Source organism: Xenopus laevis, chromosome 9_10S (genome assembly GCF_017654675.1).
Source record: "Xenopus laevis strain J_2021 chromosome 9_10S, Xenopus_laevis_v10.1, whole genome shotgun sequence".
In the NCBI taxonomy this organism is placed as follows: domain Eukaryota; kingdom Metazoa; phylum Chordata; class Amphibia; order Anura; family Pipidae; genus Xenopus; species Xenopus laevis.
In genome coordinates, this window is record NC_054388.1 from 33,239,002 (window position 1) to 33,261,350 (window position 22,349).

Here is a 22,349-nt window from a genome sequence, read left to right on the forward strand (position 1 = left end):
AGCAGGAGTTCAAAGATTTTGCAATAAAATACGTTAGCAGAAGGATTGTTATGCACTGATTGAGTCCTTTCTTTTGTCCTTAATCATTCTGGACCTTTACTACTTCTTTAATTAAACGTGATTCAATTTCAAACAGACATCAGTTATATTGGCTACACTCCAACACAAACCCCAACGATCTCCCCTAGTATTCGGACATTAATTGCCCATCCTGACCGCAAGGATCATGAGAAATAAAGTGACCACTAAGAATTTCCATTTTGGTAATACTTTTAACATTTGTTGAATGCTGCTATTGTCTAAAAATTTCCTGTTATCCCCAAAGATTAGGGCTGTGCGATCCAGGAAAAGTTGCTTAGAAGGGGAAACAGAGGTCAGGTAACAAAAGCAAACAAAAAACAGACATTTTATTATTTTAATCTGTGGAAAGAGTACATTTATTTCTCTGCTCTTCTGAGATATGTAACATTTTCCATGTTGACATGTGAAAGCCATATTGACAGATTCATATCAATGAGGTATCTTACCACAAATGATCTTAAAGGAAAGTAAAAATACTAGACCTTTACACCTGTTTAAAAGTCTTTGAGGAGGCCCAACACAAGCCAATAAGCTGCTGACTCATTCTGGAGGGGCAAAAATGACACAAAACTCTAATATTGAAATCTAAACCGTTAGCATGCCTGGTTTTTTGAGAATAGCTTCATTAGCGGATATGCTATATATAAACAGACACACATGAACAGGACAGATCCTTACCTCTAGCTTCTTCTCCTTGTTGCCGAGAACGTCCTTCTGGGTCTGTGTGTACTCCATCAGCATCTTTGCCAACTGCTTGCGATCATCTAGTTCTGCTGCAAGCCTCCCATTATACTCAGCTAGTAACAGGCAAGCCTCGTCCACAGTCTTTGAGAGACGCTCTGCTGCCTCCTTATCTGAAAAGTACAGATGCTTAATGGGGGTCTTTAGTATATCTACTTAGCATTATATTACACAAACTGATTTGGTGAAAACACAATCATCCATATGGGTCAAAGAATATTTTTTTCATGCAGAGCTACATAAAAGAGCTGCCACACTGCTTGCTCCAGCTGGACATTCTCCATAGCAGAGTCCCTAATATTTATAAACATATGAAATAAAGAGCAGCTAATAGCAGCCACATGGTTCTTGTTCCTATGCAAAAATCCGAAAACGCAGAGAAGTAATATTACAACTTTAGTCTTTTTTCTATTAATGCTGAAAAATAAAGACTGTGTTGTAGATGCTGCATATTCCTATATTGTTACCCTACATGCATTTTCTATGCCCTTTATTTCTGCCCTACCAAAACAAACCTGTGATTTTTTCCAGCAAGGAGACATCTTGCACTTCCTGTGGGAGGGATGCAATCTTCTGCCTAACGGCAGCATCTCCGGACGCAGCATTCTCCAGATCTTGCAGAGCTTTGACCAGCTCTTCTGTCTGCAAGTGAAAGAAAGGGTAACTTGGTAGATTGCCAAAGGAGTTACTTATTATATTATGGAAGGCATACAGGTGTATCAAAGTAATCTGCATTATTAGTTTAAACATATATTAAGAACGTTAAGAATTTTAGTGATTACAGAAAAGGTCAAAGGATTTTGTTTTGGGGGGGGGGATATGAGTTCATTATCTGAACATAAAGGGGTATATTATATCAAAGGGTGAAAACAAAACCCAAAAAAAAAGTGAACTGGCCCATGTTGGCTATAATTTTAAAATGCAATAAAGAATTATGGATAATAGCCTTTCACTCTTTGGGTAGGCCCCCAAAACAAAAGCAAATGATTAGATCCCCACCCTCTGCTGGAGTCATTTAAGATCTCAGGCAGAGCAATTTGATGCAGCTTCTTGCCTTGATTGTAATAACCCACTTGCTAGCAAAGCAGGAGGCACAGGTTGGAGCTGCCGTTCTAAAGAGATTTATTATGAACATAGCACAGTGAATACTTTATCAGTGGTAAAGCCAAACCTCAGCAGGACTCAACAGCAGGTTGGAAATATAAAATAAATTTTCACATGCATGGAGGTTTTTGTTGGGATGAAAGCAAAAACGAATATGTGATTATGAAGTACTTGGAACACCATACTCGCTGGTACAGTCTGTACTGACCAATAATGAAGAAATAGCGGTGGCTGCCATGTGGGATAAATTGGTGCATGGAGTGGTGAGAGGCAACAATACAGAGTAACAGTGAGAGCAGCAGGTAGGACGGGCAGTGGGAAAGATAAAGCCAATATTGAGCAATGAGGTTTATTGGAAGACAGGAGTATGGGGTCAGTACAGACTGGATATGGGAGTACAGTGTTCAGATGCCTTATCTCAATCCAGCGCTTGAACAGATGATTAATCTTCCTTTATTAACTCTGCTAACCCCCACAAATCATTGCTATCAGTATCATGGAGCGTGCTGCACCTGACACACATTAACCAGTTGAATAGTTACATAGTTAAATTGGGTTGAAAAAAACAAGTTCAACAACAAGTTCAATACCTCCAAATGAAACCCAGCATCCATACACACACACACCTCCATATATATATATATATATATATATATATATATATACCTATATGTATACTAACTATAGAGTTTAGTATCACAATAGCCTTTGATATTATGCCTGTCCATGCACCTTTTCCTGGTCCCTTAAAGGGCAATGGCATCCAAATAATTTTTTTTAAAAATAGTCACATTTTGCAAATATTCTGTGCTTGAATTTGAGCTGGTAGGGCATGTGTTTTCACAGATCTTTTAATCAGATGGCTGCTTCTACACTGGTTCTAGTCAGAAACAGCTGTGTAGAGAATATGGACCCATACTGCTGTCAATAGCCATTCTACAAATAAACCTTTTTAACTGATTTAAGAGCATTACCTTTCACCCTTGTCAGAAATCACTGCAACATGATGGAAACTAGTGGCCGGAGTCCAAAAAGGACACCTCTACTATCCCTGTACTTCATCCAGGTTTCTTCTGCAAAGTGCCCTTTCCCTAGGCATGGTAGGAATAGTGTGCAGGCACTGTTGATACCTCCTATACTAAAGGGCATGCCCATAGCCACCAACAATATGTTTGCTTTTGTTTTCTAAATGGAAGGTGACTGATCAAACCTAATTGCTGATTGGCTTATATGGGCAACATCAATGGTAATATTAGTAATATTATATATATATATATATATATATATATATTTTTATTAGATATTATGTTGCAGCACAGTTAGGGGCAGATTTACTAAGCCCTAGTGAAAAAAAATTAGAATTTCAAAGTATTTTTTTGGGTACTTCGACCATCGAATTTGTCAAAATATCGTTCGACTATTCGACCATTCGATAATCAAAGTACTGTCTCTTTAAAAAATACTTCGACTTCATACTTCGCCACTTTAAACCTACCGAGCTGCAATGTTAGCCTATGGGGACCTTCCCCAGCACTTTTCTAAACTTTTTTTCATCGAATTACAATCCTTAGATCGATGGCTTAAAATCGGTCGATCGCTTAAAATCGTTCGATTCGAAGGATTTTATCGTTCGATTGAACGATTTTTATTCGATCATTCGATCTAAGTATTTGCGCTTAAATCCTTTCGAATTCGATATTCGAAGGATTTTACTTCGATGGTCGAATTCGAGGGTTTTTTAACCCTCGAAATTCGACCCTTGATAAATCTGCCCCCACATGTCCTCGAACACAAATGATCTAAAGCTACATATACAGGCCAAAAAATGATTCTCTTTTCCAGTTACATGTGTTACCTCAGTGGTGTAACTAAATATCACTGGGCCCCACAGCAAATAATTTTATAGGCCCCAAAAATGTCTAGAGATTGACTTGTTTTACCAAGTTTTATTGAATTTGTATATGAATTAGAGCCTCGTGGGGCCCCTATACCTTCTGGGCCCCCCTGCAGCCGCAGGGTCTGCTTCCTCTATAGTTACGCCCCTGTGTTACCTTCTCAAGTGTATCTCCTGGCAGTCATGCAACTGATGCTTTACCCTTCCTGTCAAATAATTAACAGTCAGGCTTTGTCCTTTATGAAAATACCTAAGATGTCAGTTGTGCATGAATAACGGAAGGCTCTACCGACGACATTCAATATTTCAAAGACTCAATGTATACAATTACACCCCTGTATAATGGAGATTCGTAGATAGAATTTGAGCAGGGAGATTAGGTACAGCAGTAAAATCCAAAAGTCCTTTTTTAAAAATATGAAATGGTAGAAAAATACAGATTTATATTAGCATTAATGGGATGACAAAAAAAGGAGCTCAGCATGTATCCATTTTAAAAGTATTTATATAGGACATTTACTATCTCCTTTCCCTGAGTCGCTTACTACTCTTTTCCTATTGACCTTCATGTTAATGTTTTTTTTTAAAAAAAATATAACGCCTTTTATCTGTCGCGCACAAAAGACAGGACACTCGTACAGCACAATCGAGTACAACAGCTCTCAGACATCCCGCTTTATCTCAGCACTGAGCAACATCCCACATGATGGATAGTCTGAGCCTCGCTAAGGAGGCCCTTCACAATGTTTATACGTGCTGTAAATTAAACTTCCTGAATCTGCTGAAGACGCCAAGAAATTTTATTTATATGCACCAAGACCAAGCCAAAAATCTGTAATGTTCGTCAAGAAAGGAATTTTCTGGAGTTTTTTCCTAGTAAGGGCAAACACAAAAGTGTGGTATGGACCAACACTGGACAATAGTAAGTGGCTAATCGGTGGCAGATGACAATTTATCGACTAGTAACTTGTTAGGACAAGTTTTTGCCTTTAATTCTGTTAATTAATTATTGAGATACATCTTACAGACCATCCCACTTGGCTTGTTTATTAGTGTCGCAGAGCCAAATTGAGATCGAGACTTTATGTGCACTGGTGTAATCTGTGTAAAGTGTTCTGTTAAAATATGATTTCATCAATATATAAGGGAAAATGTAACTGTTATTGTAAACCATTCAGGGAACTTGGTACCACCTGTAAATTATAAGGATATTAGAAGTCACTGAGGGGTGCTGCAACCATATAAAACAGCAGGTTGAGTTATACAGGGAAATCTGAGTATCACTCATATATTATAAGGAATAATGTACCCCCTACTGTAAATTATAAGGATATTAGAAAAGTTCTGTGACCATTTAAGGCACAAGGCTGCAGACTGAGTTATACAGGGAACTCTGAGTATCACTTATGTATTATAGGAGATAATGTACCCATATATATATGTCCATAAGTATAGGCAGCGCACACCGGATTTCTTAAAATTATTATATATTTTTTAATAATTTTAATAAATCCGGTGTGCGCTGCCACACACACACCTCAGGGGTTTTCAGGATAAGGGGTCTTTCTGTAATATCTTAAGAATGCTAAGAAATATAAACAGTAGTTAACCCTATTAGGATTATTTTGCCTGCAATAAGGATTAATTATATGTTAGTTTGGAACAAGTACAAGGTACCGTTTTCTTTTTAACGAGAAAAAAAAACAAGTTTTTACAAATGTTAATTTTTTGACTAAAATGGAGTCTGGATAACAAGTTTCCGGATGATGGAGTCATAACAGACAACACATCACTAAGCATCAATTATAAATAATGACATCTCTATGAGCTGTGTTTATGACTATATCTTTTTCCTGTATTACTAATGGATTATATAGTACAAAACATAACACAGTAGTTACATTACGTCCAAATGTAAAGTGGATGTAAAGAGACTAAATGTACAGGTTGCAGGAATAGCATACTTGCTTCAAAATGACACAATGCAGTCCAACTGCCCAACTCTTTAATTTGCCAGAGACCTGCTGCTTGTGCCTAAAGCTGAAAATAGAGAGGCAACGGTTTTACCAGAACAATGATAAATACACTAGGGCTCACCAAAAGGGGTCCAGAGGAAGTTTCCTGTGGTGAGTAGCTGCCCGGATAATCATCATCTTCCTCTTGTATTTGCTGAAAGGTGCGTTTCAACGATTTCTCCTCATTGACTGCAACACAAAAGCATTATTACTGGACAATAAAATTTCATCACACACTTAACATCACACTTTACACAGTCTCTTGTATAGAAGAGACCAGATATGTTCAATACCACCAGGTATATCTTTAGAATCCGTTACTGTGGTTCCGGAGCAGATCTTTGGTGTACCATTTATTTAGCAGTAATCAGGGAGATTGTAACATCTGCAGCATTTACTATTGAACATGTGCTAGTCTGCTGTATGATTCCAAGGAAATCTAGACTAAACCAGATAATGCACTAAATCTATGTTTCATTGTATACATGGAATTATGGGAACCTTCGGACATACCACTCAATAACCTATGATAAGATGACAGCACTATAAAGGACCTGCTTGACAGATACACTCTGATTATAGAAATACAGAAGCTTATTACAGGTCTTGGTTTCAGTCTGAGGTGGTTAAAACTCATACTGTTATCGACAATCAAGTTGAAGTAATTTCTAAAATTATCTTCAAGTGGGGAAAAAGGCCTCTCTGAGCACAAAGAAGCCATGCTTTGCGAACATAAGTCATTCCCAAGAATAGCGGCACGCATTATACTCCTGACAGCAGTGAGCCTTGCTATTGTCTGCTTGAGAACAGCACCAAGTGCATTCTGGGAGCCTCCTAGTAATGCTAGCTCTTCATCTTATCAGGAAAAAGCACCTGAATTGTAAAAAAAAGCAGGCATTAATTGCACATGTCATAAAGTTACAGCAGGGAACACAAAGCGTTGCTAACCCACATGTCACTGATTTTATTGTCAGCCGGCATTTACTTATTATACTAAGGATACAGTCCGGCTGAAAGAGATTAACTGGGAGCCAGCAGAAATGAGCAAGTGTGTATGCTTCTCTTAGTGTCAGGCTATGTTGTGTAACACCCCCACCTTGACAGACAGCGGCCAGTAATCATCCCACAGCAGGAAATTCAATTATTCAATTTTAACACTACTGGAATAATGCAGTAGAGGTTCCATGATTAACCTACTAACACAGTGACTGAAGTCTGGATATTGGGTTTATGAGCTGGCATTTGCTGCAAAGCCTAATTGTAACTGTAAATTCATTGCTTATATCCAAGCTTTCTCCACAGCAGCAGGGGACTAGAAATGTTAAGATGGTGGGACATCCCATTAGAAATAGCATTGGTGAAAGGACGTAGGTTTAAATTTAGCAATGACTTAATATTTCACTGAACGTGGGAGGCAAACGATTGGCCCAGTTTAGAATTGCAATTTTGCAATTTTTGTGACCCTGTTTAAGGCTAAATATAGAATGTGTGGCATAGCAGGCATTTGTGACCTTAATGAACCAGCTTTCTCTCACTTATACTGCCATAGCTAAAAATGAAATGTTATCACTATACAGAATATCATGATCTTTTGCAATGACCTCAACACTGTTCCTGTAAAATACCCTCACCTTTAAAATTCATTCAGCGCTGCGCAATATGTTGGCGCTCTATAAATACATGTTCATAATAATAATAATATTCCCTCCGAGCAGTAAGACAATGTCAAAAGGAAGGGGACATCAATTTCCAAGTGATTATAAATAGCTAAATACAGGGTTGAATCTTCGGGGCGTTGTTTTCCCAAGTCAGCAGTCACAAGGGCTCTCCTCTGCCCGGACAGAAAAACAGTATTCAAAATTATCAAACATACGGTATCTAAACATTTTGCTGAAAAACACAGTAAAAACCCAATAGGTCTAAAATGGTTGGAATAGAAAGGGTTAAAAAAGATTGGAGAGGAAGGGATTTGGTTAATAAAACACTGCAAAGAGAAAGCTGGTGGATACACAGACTGAAATCCCTGTCCCCGCAAGGCTTGAATGTAGATTTTAACCTAAGGGCTTTTTTAATATAGAGCAACAATTTTGCAACATTTGTTTCATACCCTGACAGATTGTGTATTATATTTTGTAACAATTTTTTTTATAGAATAATTTGACAATACGGATCAAGGAGCAAAAGCAAGATTGTACAGGACTAATAAAGCTAAGGATTTCGTGAACGATCGCGGGCAATAAAAAGTGACTGAGGAGGACGTAATTGCTCGAACGGCGAAATGCGTCAGCGAGGCGGTGTCCAGAGAATTGCGGAAGTGTTTGGATATGTGCAGTGGACTGTGGAGAATGCTGAGAAACCAGGAGTAACACACAAAAATTTCACTGATCCTACATGCGGTTTTATTGAAAACATTTGTGAGTGCATTTTAAATATTTATTAAAAGTTTTTAAGGCGCTTCTGCACATGTCACTTTATCTTTTCCCCAAGTGAGGAGAAAAGACAATCAGAAGTGGAGTGGACTGTTCAACATTTTTTGCCTGCTTTGACTCATGTCTCATGAGTATAATAAACCACCAGGAGCACTGCGAGTTACACTTAACTCACGCTTTAACATTGATGGTTAAGATTACTCCCATTTGAGGGCAACACTTAATTGTTAAACTTAAATTGCAAACTTAAAAGCAAACACGAAGGGTGTAACATACAGTTTTCTTAAAAGAAAAACTACACTATATATTATTTTCTGGTTTTTTATCCCCCCCCCCCAACAAGCTTTTTGAGGTTTACAGTAGTCTAAATATTTGTCAAAGGAATAATGTATATATTATCAACACAAATCTAGTGTGTTTGCCATATATAGAACTTGTTTAACAAGGTCATCAAATGTGTATATTTGTATTATGCTGGCTATTATGGGGAGAATGGCATATTATTTACACCTAACCCAACTTAGTAAGTGTCTTACTGCCACTGTACCTAAATAATAGTTTATTTTGACATATTACAGGTCTTTTATAGAGATGTCAGGAATGAGTTATATAATAAAAAAAATATTCTGTTTTATGACCAGATTTAGGTAAATTCAATACCTTTAAGGAATAGGAGATTCATTGCTTACTCCAGCCAGCGGAAAAAAATCGTGCTGCATCATATCCAATAGCAGTGTTAGGGGGTGGGGTTTTTATTATGCAATAAATTTTGCAAAAATTAGCTCTTCACATCATTAACTCCTTGTGATTATGTTTGTTTGTTCCGTGGGACAAGGCTTCTACACCAGTACCTGATCATCAGTTGCTATGTGCCCCTCTTTGCTATGGTAAGTGGTAAATGTAGGTAGGTAAAGTAACACTAATCCAGATTTATAGAAAGTGCTCTGCAGCCAGCATACGAACATAAATGCCAGTATCAAACACTTCCTGTTGTCTAGATTGTCACATTTCCATAAAGATCACCTGCTAATAAAATGTCTATATTCCCAAGGGACATCTCTGTAATCAAAACATAACTGGGGACGTTGCTGTTTTGGGAAAAATATATATAACAAGACTTGCAGAGCCAATCACAGTCAAGTCCTATGCACAGGATCAGCGGGAGCCAATGTACCTGGTGCTTCCTTGGGGCTGTCATCATTATCAATTGCCAGTCTGAGCTGTTGAATAAAATCAGATGTGTAAACACCGCGTTCCTGCCAGATGTGCAGCAACCTTTCCAAGGGCTTCCGGCACCCGTCCTCTGCCTCGCTGTGGGAGAAAGAGAAAAAAAGTGGGTATGTGCTTGTGCAATGGAGATATGAAGAGTAATGCAAAAATAAAATGGCTAACAGAGAAACATTTAATATGGGATCCCCACTGGCACACCTCTACTCAGCTCATATCGATTTTATTCATGAACATTTCAATATCACATTGAAAAATGTATATGACCTGTAGCAACTATACTGCTTCACTGTAAGCACCTACTGTACTTGGTCAATTTTCAATCAATGTTCTTTTGTACATATTAAACCACCCAATCACAGGCATGAAGAGGTGAGAGTGAGCAGTTGGCTGTGGGGAATGGAGGAGTGAGGCTGAGACACAGCCATTGACACTGCTTGCCAGACATATAATTAGTGGGACAGAATGGATGTAGCTTTTATAAAACACATTTTAATAAAGAATTGTTAAAATTTCCAGCAAACTACATTTAGCCTGAAAAGCCATGTTATAACATCAGGAGGTAAAATTAAAGAGAAAAAAAATTGCCTTATTTAAATGCCTATTGCATCTTGTTTATGTTCCCTTTAACTACAAGATATATAGTGGATAATGTACCCCCTACTGTAATTTACAAAGATATTATAAGCCACAGAGGAATTACGTGATGTGAAGCCACAGGTATATAGGATAGTCAAGAGCTTTTTCGCTTTGTTGCCGAAATATGGCTTGTACAAATGTGGTATAGGGTATGATTTTCCAGCACTTTTTTTTTTTTTTTTACAAAATAATAATTGCTTATGACAGACAGTGTGGAAGAGGAGTAGAGATCACCATAATTTATATGGTACATTTATAATGATGCAGGAGAGCAATGCTTATAAAAATATAATTTAGCTTGGTCCCATAGAGAAATGACAAACTGTAGACTATAAGTGAATAACTGTTTTCACTATATTTTTGCATTAAAGATGTCCCTACTCCTGTTTTTTGGCAATTTTTCCCTATAGATTTCAAAGGGAAGCACTACATATTTATGACCACAAGACTGTAATCATTTGATAACCAAAGAGAACTTACCCTGGAGCCAAACAGTATGGTCTCTTCTTCGTATATATACAAAGTCATCAAGTATCAATTGCACAATACTATATTATCAAAATATATATCAAAATTTTGATGTAAAATCCGGGAAAACATTACTTAAAATCAGGGAAATGCACCCGTTAAAATGCATTAGAAATTGGTGGGACCACAAATAAAAAAATGTAAAATGCAAGAAAACTTAAAATCGAGGTTTCACTGTATTATTCAAACCAATGTCAGCCTACCCAGACACATGTGAAAAGGCATCCAAAAGCACATTCTCAAACTCGCGAGTGAACTCTGGTCCTTTGCGCTTGCTGTTCTGGATAACATCATTGGCCAAGTACAAGAAAGTCAGCTTCCGGCTTGTCTTGGCTATTGAAAACATGGAAAACACAGGTTTAGATATCAAACATATTTCATTCATAGCATACAGATTAGATGTATTTATCTTGCACTCAGGATGCATTGGAAACAGATGAAAAGTCTCAGTATAAGAAGAACATAATACGTCTTTTATATGGTGGGGGGGCAGCTGCAAATTCTGCACAATAGCTGTATGGAAATATCAATGTCCCTATTTAAGTGAGGCAAATTGTTTAGTTGCAGATATTTGCTGCTGGCAGCAGAGGGAGCACTAGCTCTACCACAATGCTCGCACATTCTTCATAACTGCACAGTTAGTGAATATAATGTAACCGTGTAAAACCAATAACCCTGCCTTACAATTCGACCCATAATGAATATTGTTTAACAGCTCTAGCCAAGAACGGTCGTTTTCCCAATTAAAGGGGTGGTTCACCTTCAGGTTAACTTTTAGTATGTTATAAAATGGTGAATTTTAAGCAACTTTTAATTTGGTCTTCATTTTTTCTTTTTAATAGTTCTTGATTTATTTGCCTTCTTCTTCTGAACCTTTGCAGTTTTCAAATGGGGGTCACCGACTCCATCTAAAAAAAACAAATGCCTTATAAGGCTACACATTTATTGCTATTGCTACTTTATATTACTCATCTTTCTATTTAGGTCCTCTGCATTTCATATTCCAGTCTCTTGTTCAAATCAATGCATGGTTGCTAGGGTAATTAGGACCCTAGCAACCCAATTGCTGAAATTGCAAACTGGAGAGCTGCTAAATAACTCAAAAAAACACAAATAATAAAAAATGAAAACCAATTGCAAATAGACTCATAATATCACTCCCTACATCATACTAGACGATAAGGTGAAAAAAACCCTTTAACAGCCTTAATGGAGACGATTACTATGTTCATAGTTCTGCTTATAACACTTTTAATGAGAGAAAGGCCAGAGGATGGCACTGCAGTTCCACGTGCGGGAGTAGCTGAGTGTGTATAAGACAGTGAACAACTGGCTACTCTATAGAAATGGCATGATTAATATCTAGCGTCCAATAAAAAGTGCACCTTGGAAATATGTAATGTTAGCGGCTCCATTTAGAGAGAAATAATGGAGCATGTGTCGCATTACTGCAGGCATCATGAAAAAATCTACTTTTGTACTATTTGTGTCCCAGCTACTACCTTTAGCATGTCCTAAGGGTAACGCCAGTGTGTTCCACATGAGCAATGACTGGCCAACTTGCACAGGCGGCAATACAGTCTTTTAAATATTCTGTCACTACACAGAGCACTTATTGCAGTCCATGAGGCTGCTGTGTCTATTACCAAACAAACAGCCCAAAACAAAAGGCATTCTACCCCTGCAGTTAGCAAGGCAGCAGCTAAAGATGCTCTGTAGATAGACAGAGAGCATACTACAGGTCACACCAGTATGGCCGACTTTCTATTGTTCCGATCATTCATGCAAAGAACCAAAACAATTAGAACAGCAGGAGGTTTAGCTGTGGCTATAGACCAGTAGGTCAAAAATGGTGAATAATGACTCCTTGCATTAAAATGCATAGTGACCCATAGCATTAAAGGGGTGATTCACTCATAAGAATATCATTAGAGTGGTTAATTCTAAGCAACTTTGCAATTGGCCTTCATTTTTTCTTTGCTTTGGAATTATTTGCATTTTTCTTCTGACTCTTTGCAGTTTCCAATATTCCAAGGCTACAAATATATTGTTATTTCGATTTCTACTTTCTATTCAGGCCCTCTGCTATTCATTTCCCAGTTAGAGTCCTGCATGGGGCTGGGTATCTGTGGAATACCCACAAAGTGGTTGGTTTTGGGCAGAAAATCCCTGATTCCCTGACCATGTGAGGGTAACCTGCCTGGGTACCAAGCTAAGGTACACGACTGGTCCCCTCCCTTCCACCCCTGTGGTGCAGGCAATTTTCTGTCCCTTTCTTGGTGTTTTGACGAGGGAGTGACATTACTTCTTACTTCAACCTTTCACAGATTCTCAGGTTGGAAGCGAAGTTACTTCTATTGGATCGGAGTTGAATATGGGTTCTCAGTAAGGGATGTGCAGGGTGGTAGGTGCAATTCAGGTTCGGGGTCAGCGGGTCTGTGTCTGGCACGGGTCCGTCCAATTGCACCTGTACGGGACTCTAATCCCAGCCTCTTACTCAAATCAATGCATGGTTGCTAGGGTAATTTGGACCTTAGCAACCAGATTGCTAAAAAGTGCAAACTGGAGAGCTGCTGAATAAAAAAAGTTATAATAATTTAAAAACCACAAGTAATTAAAAATTAAAACCAATTGCAAATTGTGTCAGAATATCACTCTCTAAAAGTGAACAACCCCCTTAAAGGAGATTTATAATTGTTTCCCAAAATGTAGGGAGTCTAATCAAATCCCTTTAAAGGGGACACATAAATAACGAACCAAATCCTAATTTGCATATGCAAATTAGGGGTGGGAAGGGGAAAATGTTATACTTCCTTGTTTTGTGACAAAAAGTCACACGATTTCCATCCCTGCAGCTAATTTGCATATGCATATTAGGATTTGGTTCAGCCAGGCAGAAGGATTTGGCCAAATCCTGGCCAAACACTGAACCGAGTCCTTGATTCGGTGCATCCCTAAAATAAATACCCTGGTATTCTACTCCAGAAACCTAGCATTAGAGTCCTGCTCTATGAGAAATCAGATTCAATGGGGAAGGAACAAGAGAACAATAGGAAACATGCACTAAATGACATTACAATCAGACAGAGCCATTTCTATTGAAATACATCAGATCCATGGAATCTCAGGGAGATGAAAGCGCCAGGTTATATTTTGAACATAACATACAACTCAGAAGAGTAATTTCTCAACGGAAAATGGGAACACTGGTGTTTGTGGACCTGATAATGTATTAGCAGGAGAATCAAGTGTGGTTAGAAATCAATATCTCCCACAAGAGAACATGATAATGACATTATTAGCAAGCGGCGTTCATTTGGCTACCTGCTTAGCAGTTTAGTGATCCCCAGCGCATTCTTGTGTCAGTAAAAGCTTCTTGTTAGCCCTGTCCCTTTTCTGGCATTGGCGTGTGCTTTAAAGGAACAGTTCAGTGAAAAATAAAAACTCGGTAAATAGATAGGCTGTGCAAAATAAAAAATGTTTCCAATATAGTTAGTTAGCCAAAATAAATGCTATGTATAAAGAAAGGCTGGGGTGAGCGGATTTCTTATATAACAGAACAGAATACAACTTCCTGCTTTTCAGATCTCTAACTCTGAGTTAGTCAGCGACTTTAAGGGGGGGTACATGGGACATATCTATTCAGTGAGTTTGCAATTGATCATCAGCATTCAGCTCAGATTCAAAAGCAAAGAATTATGACTCATGTGCCCCCCCTCAAGTGTTCAGGCTATTATTTTACACATCCAGTCACTCCAGCCTTTATACATTACATTTTTGCCTAACTAGTTATATTAGAAACATTTTTTATTTTGCACAGCCTATTTTACCCAGTTTTTATTTTTATATTGAACTGTTCCTTTAAAGACATTGTGTTTCTGCATTTGGGGACTGTGTGTCTTATATAGCAATGCCTCGTGCCAGTACTGTGTATACACTGCAAGGAACAACATGGAGTCACCACTGATGCCATGGGAAAGTGACAATTGAGACTGGTTGCTGCAACAGTCTGACTGGTTTGGATGCTGAATTCAGAAAGAAATACACTGATAGAGAAAATGCCTGTGTCCCCCTACAGAGATTTGATTGCAACAAAGACCCATAATACAGCCAGTTCTACTGCATAATAACGTTAAAATATTTTAATGTCACTTCCCGGGGTCTCAATGAATCTTTACTGAAATATACTTATTAAAGGAAACTATACCCCCAAAATGAATACTTAAAGGGGACCCGTCACCCACAAAAAATGTTCAAAATCCTATTTTATCACATTAGACAAGCAAAATGAACTTTACTTACACTATATAAATTATTTGAATCTTGTTTCCTTCAGTCTGGGAATTCATAATTATAGCAAGCAGACAGGAGCCATTTTGTGGATACTGTTATTAAGACAAGCCTTGTATCATCTCAGAATCTTGTTTGTGCACCAGAATGGGGGACCCGATGTCCATCCCCATGCCCTGGCTACACAGTTAAATGGTAAAGAGAATGGGGAAATATGGGAAGAGCAGTGACATCTAGAAGGTGCTTAATGGAAAGTGAAAGTAATTTTCTGCCCCGCCTCTATGTCTAGGTATAGAGGAGTTGCAGACAATATTTGATTGACAGATGCGATTTTTAAATGAGCTTACAACAGCTATGAATGCTTTAATAAAAATAGAAATTCGATTTCATGTTTAATTTAAAAAGGGCTTTTATTTTATAGCTTTGTGTGTTTGGGTGACAGGTCCACTTTAAGCAACAGTTTATATCAAATGAAGTGGTATATTAAAGAATCCTACCAAACTGGTACATATATTTAAGTAAATATTGCCCTTTTACATCTCTTGCCTTGAACCACCATTTTGTGATGGTCTCTGTGCTGCCTCAGAGATCACCTGACCAGAAATACTACAGCTAACTGTAACAGGAAGAAGTGCGGAGCAAAAGAATACTGTCTGTTAATTGGCTCATGTGACCTAACATGTATGGTTTACTTCTGTGCACCGTGAATCATAGGATTCCAGGGGGCGGCCCTTATTTTTTAAAATAGCAATTTTCTATTATGATTACCCAATGGCACATACTACTAAAAAGTATATTATTATGAAAATGGTTTATTTACATAAAGCAGGGTTTTACATATAAGCTGTTTTATGCAATATCTTTTTATAGAGACCTACATTGTTCGGGGGGGTATCGTTTTCCTTTAAAAACAAATAGTTATACAGGTAGGTGATCCATTATCCGGAAACCTGTTATCCAGAAAGCTCCGAATTACAGAATGGCCATCTCCCTTTGAATCCATTTTATCTAAATAAACCAAATTTTTTTTAAAAAAATTCCCTTTTAATTAGAAAACAGTACCTTATACTTGTAATTAATCATTATAGGAAGCAAACTCAGCCTATTGGATTTATTTAATGTTTACATGATTTTCTAGTATACTTAAGGTATGAAGATCCAAATTACAGAAAGATCTGTTATCTGGAAAGCCACAAACATTCTGGATAACAGTTCCCTTACCTGTACTAAGCTCAGTTTTTATAACTACACTCAACTGGCAGAGCAGAGACAGTTGGATGGGAAGGCCAAATATCAGTCACTTGTTCTCATTCCATATTTTCAGTATTCCTTGGGCCATTAAATAATCTCCTGCTATTTTCTCTAAGTTATCAGTACATTTTTATTAATACTTTATTTAATATTATAAATATATATGTATTATCCAGCCTAATCGATTATCGTGATCCAAACCTTCAGATATAACCCCAGAGTTCTAAATATACAGCTGGGGATTCCTGCCCTAGATAAAGTCAGTAAATAGCAAAATATAGGTTTATTTTATGCAAAGACATTTCTATTTTCTACTTATTTGAATTAGAAAGTAAAATGCCAAAATGACACAATTTTATGTTTTAATGCAATTCATGTGAATGAAAAATGGAGTGAACGCATGGAGATGAATACCTGTACAGATACAAATATACAGAAAGGAAGGGCCACCATCAGTAATCATCGGATCCCTACTAGTAACTTAGCAGGACTGCTCTCCCTCAGGGGGCCCCAATTATTAGTTCACTGGTCACCCAGGCCTAATATGGGCCTTGCTAGCAAGGAAGGCTCCCCAAATGAAAAAAATTATCCTGATCTGCCTTGGTCATGCCCGAACCACTCTACTTTCATGACCCACAAATGGCACAGATGAGAAACTGCATTATTTCCATACATTTTGGAAACAGAAAGAGGTACAAAAAGATTTGAGCGTAGCACAGCAAACATTTTTTACCCCACCCATTCTTGCGGCCACACCCCCTAATTACCATGTTCATTTTAGAAAATTTGGCAGGTTATAGAAGTTAGAACACATTTCTGTGGTTTTTAATTTTGCCAATGAAGGTGAATTGCCCTTTAAGTCACAGTTTCCCCAAGAGACCTGCTTATCTTAAACGGGTACAATTGTTTCTTTGTTTACAAAAGTATCAAAGTCCACCTGCCATGTATTCTGGGCTTCCTGCCAAAAGACAATTACGTTTAAGAAACTGTGTATCTTTTTCTGGCTATTCGGTGCAGAAGATCAAAGAGAAAATCGAGACATTTCAGCAACAATCCGGACTGACGTTTGAGCTGTCAAAATCTGGAGTGTCCTGAGAAAATCGGGACAGTTGGGAGGTATGGGGTTCTTAAGGGGAACTTTGAACCGTGACAAGACAGCTAGGGTGCTGCTATACCCAAACGGCATCGAGGATAGAGTTTTGATTTGACTCGACCTCTAACCAATGATCACCACCATGAATACAATAACACAATAAAGAAGCATGTCAATTCCTTCGAGTGTGACATAAAGTAACTACAAAAGAAAATAATGAAAGAGTGGAAAGCTGCTGGTACAAAGCACTTCAGCAGCTGCTTTTCCTTATATTCCTTCTAATGGCTGCCTGTCTTGCCTTTATACTGCTAAGACTAACCTACATAAAGATGAAAGGCGCTGGTCTCTCCGGGAGAGAAAGCTTATGATATTGCCAAGAACGATCTGATGTTGAACACATTACGCAAACTGCATAATAAATCAAAGAAACAGCAGGAGATCATATACTCGATAGCTCCGATTAGTGCAGATAGTATCTCTTCATGCGACTTCGGTAGAGGTTATCTGCAATATGATGAAATTAAGCAGACTCCATTTCTCCAACACCACCGAAAATATGTAGGAACCAGCTACACATAGTCCTCTTGCACAGAATTCGTTTCACTCAAGGAGAACTCTGAGATCACATACTGCTCTTGGCACAAAAAGGAGATTGTGATCTACTTGAGATACAAGACTGATGTCCATCACACCACATATGTAGCCATTAGATCACCAAGTATTCAGATTTATCTTGGAAATATGATTTGACAGATAGTGGCTGTTTATTTTAATATAACACAGTGTAATGGTGTTTTCTGTGTGTACTACTATTTTTAAGGCACGTTGGATTAGGCATAAAGTCACTAGAAGCTGACTACATACTGGTAATGCTCCACAGAGCTTTAGACCAGAGTATAATATATGAATAAAACCCAGAATACCATGTGCTGTAAAAAAATATATAGTGTATAAAGTACCCCCTCTTGTAAAATATAAGGATATTATAAGTTACCGAGGAGTTTCATGACCATATAAAAGTACGAGGCCGAAGGCCGAGTGTTTTTATACAGGTCATGGAACTCCGAGGAAACTTCTAATATCCTTATAATTTGCAACTGGGGGTACTTTATTTATTATAATACACAAATTTCAGTGAGTCGTGACAGAAATGACATCAGAACTCACCGTTTATAACTGATGACATCAGAACTCACCATTTATAAGGATATAATTTACAAGATATTCATAGCTTTTGTGTATTATAGAGATATATCGTACACTAACATCATTGTGCAGATAACCTATTCTCTTCTTTTACCACCTCAAGAAAAAACACTTGAGATCCTATGAACACATTACACCAGCCACATTGATTACAATTCATGGTTAAATATAGTTTTGCAAGCAACGTATGTATAAAAGGCAAAGAAGGAAAGCCAGGAAAAAAAACCCAACGGTCTGACATTGCCATGAGTTGGGCAGGTTTGGGCCAACCAACTGGTTGGTGCAGCTGGGGTCCAGGGCATCACTCTTTGCCTTTCCCAACAGCATATTTCTTACTGAATGCATGGAACATCCTTCTCTGTATACAATTGTTTCTGACCCAATCGTGGCAGTTCAAAAATGCAGCAGAGCAATCAATTAACTCAATTAATTGATTTGTAGCGTATGCTAGATTGCCATCTACAGAAGTGCCCCATGTCTGCAACTACAATTGTGCAATTTCATTATTGTGTGCTGAATGAACTGGTGTAAGGCTAATGCCACACAGGGATAATTCTTGACATGTGGATAAACAGAAGCCAAGAATCAGCCCACCCTCTGGCATCAGCCTTCTCCTGTGACTGCACCTGGAGTCACCATGTCAAGCCAGGTGCACATGAAATCAGAAATGCATTTTGGTGCCGAAATCTGGTCCATGTGCCTGCACCAGGCCTGATGCAATGGCTCTTGTGCAATCACAGGATAAAGCTAATGCCAGTGGAGGGGCTAATTCTTGGCCTTTGTTTATCTGCTGGCCAAGAATCAGCCTGTTTGGCATTAGTCTAACAGAGCTAAGATGTTGAACACCATGACATCGCTAAATCTACCAACAGGCACCAAGCAGTCTTAAGTTGGCCATAGATGTAAAGGTCTTTAAAAGATCTTTTCTTTATCGTGAGACCACAATTATCTCTAAACGATCTTTTGAATGTAAGATGTGTCCATCAACTAAAAAGACAATTTCAGGCGATATTGCCAGCAAAACTGAAGGGTAGCTGTCTGCTTGGCCCTGCAAACATAGATAGATTGCACTGGGGCTGATAAAGATTTTTTAACCTGGCCAGAAAAATTGTAAGATGTTCTATCGTTCGAATCCCACTAACTTCACGATAATTTGACGGATTGGTCGGATTTCGCTAAAATCGGTCATTTGGCAAAGAAAAATCTTTGCGTCTATGGGGACCTTTAAAGGATCAGTAACACCAAAAAAATTAAAGTGTTTTAAAGGAGAAGGAAAGAGCCAAAACAGTTTATTGGCAAAAGATTAGCCACAATAGTGCAAGGTAGAACGCTATATTTATTCTGCAGGATGCTTTACCATGCCTGAGTACACAGCTCTAGACACTGTCTGCCTGAGTCTCTCCCTGCTCACTTACAGCTCTGAGCTCAGATTACAGCAGGGATGGGAGGAGGGAGGGGGAGAGGAGCAAACGGAGCATGCTCAAGCCCTTCCCTGGAGGTTATGCTGAAAACAGGAAGTCTGATACAGAAGCCCATGTGTACACAATAAAAGGAAAGAAATAAGGGATGCACCGAATCCACTTTTTTGGATTCGGCCAAACCCCTGAATCCTTTGTAAAAGATTCGGCCGAATACCGAACCGAATCAGAAGGGGGAAAACATTTTTTACTTCATTGTTTTGTGACAAAAAGTCACGTGATTTCCCTCCCCGCCCCTAATTTACATATGCAAATAAGGATTCTGTTCGGCCAGGCAGAAGGATTCGTCCGAATCCGAATCCTGCTTAAAAAGGTCGAATCCTTACAGAATCCCGAACCGAATCCTGGATTCGGTGCATCCCTAAAAGAAATGCAGTGTTTCTTTTGACAAAGGACTCCGAGCACCATTACTTTGAGGGTTAACTGGTATATTTATATAGACCTTTCTGATAAAGCTTACTTAGTGTTTTAGCCTTTCCTTCTCCTTTAAAGTAATGAAAATATCATGTAGTGTTGCCCAGCACTGGTAAAACTGTTTGCTTCAGAAACACTACTATAGTTCATATAAACAAGCTGTATCTATGTATCAATGGTGGAAATTGATAAAAGGCTATATGGCACAGGTTAAATAGTAGATAACACTAGAGATGTACCGAATCCAGGATTCGGTTCGGGATTCGGCCAAGATTAGGGCTTTTTCAGCAGGATTCCGCCGAACCAAACCCGAATCCTAATTTGCAAATGCATATTAGGGGCGGGAGGGAAATTGCGTGACATTTTGTCAGAAAATAAGGAAGTAAAAAATGTTTTTCCCCTCCCGCCCCTAATTTGCATATGCAAATTAGGATTTGGTTCGGCCGGGTAGAAGGATTCGGCCGAATCCTGCTGAAATTGGGTTCGGATTCGGTTCGGTATTCAGCCCAATCTTTCACGAAGGATTCGGGGGTTCGGCCGAATCCAAAAAAGTGGATTCGGTGCATCCCTAGATAACACCATTATATTCTACAGAGTTATCTGCTGTGTAATCTGAGCCTTTTCTCTTTGAATGGCTGCCCGCTACACAGCGCTTTAATTATATAAACAATAGTAGTGTTTCTTAAAGGGGACCTGTCACCCTAAGAAATAATTTCAAATTCTTTTCTATCATGTTAGTTGAGCAAAATAAATTTTACTTACACTGTATTTATTATTTAAATTTTGTTTCCTTCTGTTTTGGAATTATACAATCACAGCAAGCAGGCAGCTGCCATTTTGTGGACACGGTTATTAAGGGAAATTGTGTATCACCCCAAAATCTTGTGTATGAACCAAAATGAGGGACCTAATGTCCATGTGCAGTGCCCTACACAATTATAAAGCCTGAGGAGGGAAGGGGGAATGTGAGGAGAGCAGTGATATGTAGGAAGTGCTGAATGGAAAGTGAAAGTAATTGTCTGCTCCTCCTCTATGCCACGGGCATAGAGGCGGGGCAGGTAATATTTGATTGACAGTTTAGATATTTAAACAGCTTTATAACAGATATGGATGTTTTAATAAAAAAAATTTTTGGGGTTCCATATTTAATTTGGAAAGGACTTTCATTATGCAGTTTTTTATGTGTAGGTGACAGGTCCCCTTTAAGCAAACACAACAGTTTTACTAGTTCAGGGCAACACTGCATTATATTTGTATTACTTTAAAACACGCCGGCTAAAAAAAGCAGGGTTTTCAATAGTTCATACTAGGCGGTATGCAGCATATGAAAATCAAGTAGCAACTTTTGCTGAAGCTACGAACTACAATCACCATTAATCAAAAAGAAAATTAGAAAAGAAAACCGCTGAAACTGCAGCACAATGGAGTTCATTTATATTATTAACATTGGACAAATTTGCACATGAACAGTAACCTATAGCAACCAACCAATGCCTCTTTTACAGGTTTTAACATTGAAAGAAAACACTTTAATTGGATGCCATGGGTTTCTGCAAAAGTGCAAATGTGCCCAGTCTTTCTAAATGAGCCCCAGTGTCTCAATAATTGCAACTCTAGGGTCCTGTGTTTGGCTCTGAAGCCCCCTGATAATTAGACGCTAACTACTTCCTCACATACTTATTGCAACAACTAGTGATGCAACATTTTTGCCATGTTTCGCAGCGAAAAAAAGACGCCCGTAGACAGAAATGGGTGAAAAAAATTGGCACCAAAAAAATACGTCACCCATATACTTCAATGCATTTGGCAAATTTCTTACTGTTTCGTGCATTTCCTGTGAAGCAAAACAGTTCAGATTCATCCATCACTAGCAACAACATCCTACAGGCGTTACTTGTCCTCACTGATTCCCACAGCTTTGGGAATGTTTGAAAATCCCGTCGGTTGAGACCACATTTG

At 38.4% G+C, this 22,349-nt stretch overlaps 1 protein-coding gene across 1 annotated transcript in view; it reads right to left on the bottom strand.

Annotated features, from left to right (window-relative positions):
* The window catches only part of rprd1b.S (regulation of nuclear pre-mRNA domain containing 1B S homeolog), a 32,203-nt gene that overhangs the window by 4,301 nt on the left and 5,553 nt on the right, over window positions 1–22,349 (bottom strand). The window contains 5 exon segments of the mRNA NM_001095451.1: window positions 760–935; window positions 1,338–1,464; window positions 5,918–6,024; window positions 9,439–9,575; window positions 10,862–10,991. Coding sequence (NP_001088920.1) covers window positions 760–935; window positions 1,338–1,464; window positions 5,918–6,024; window positions 9,439–9,575; window positions 10,862–10,991 — 677 coding nt within the window.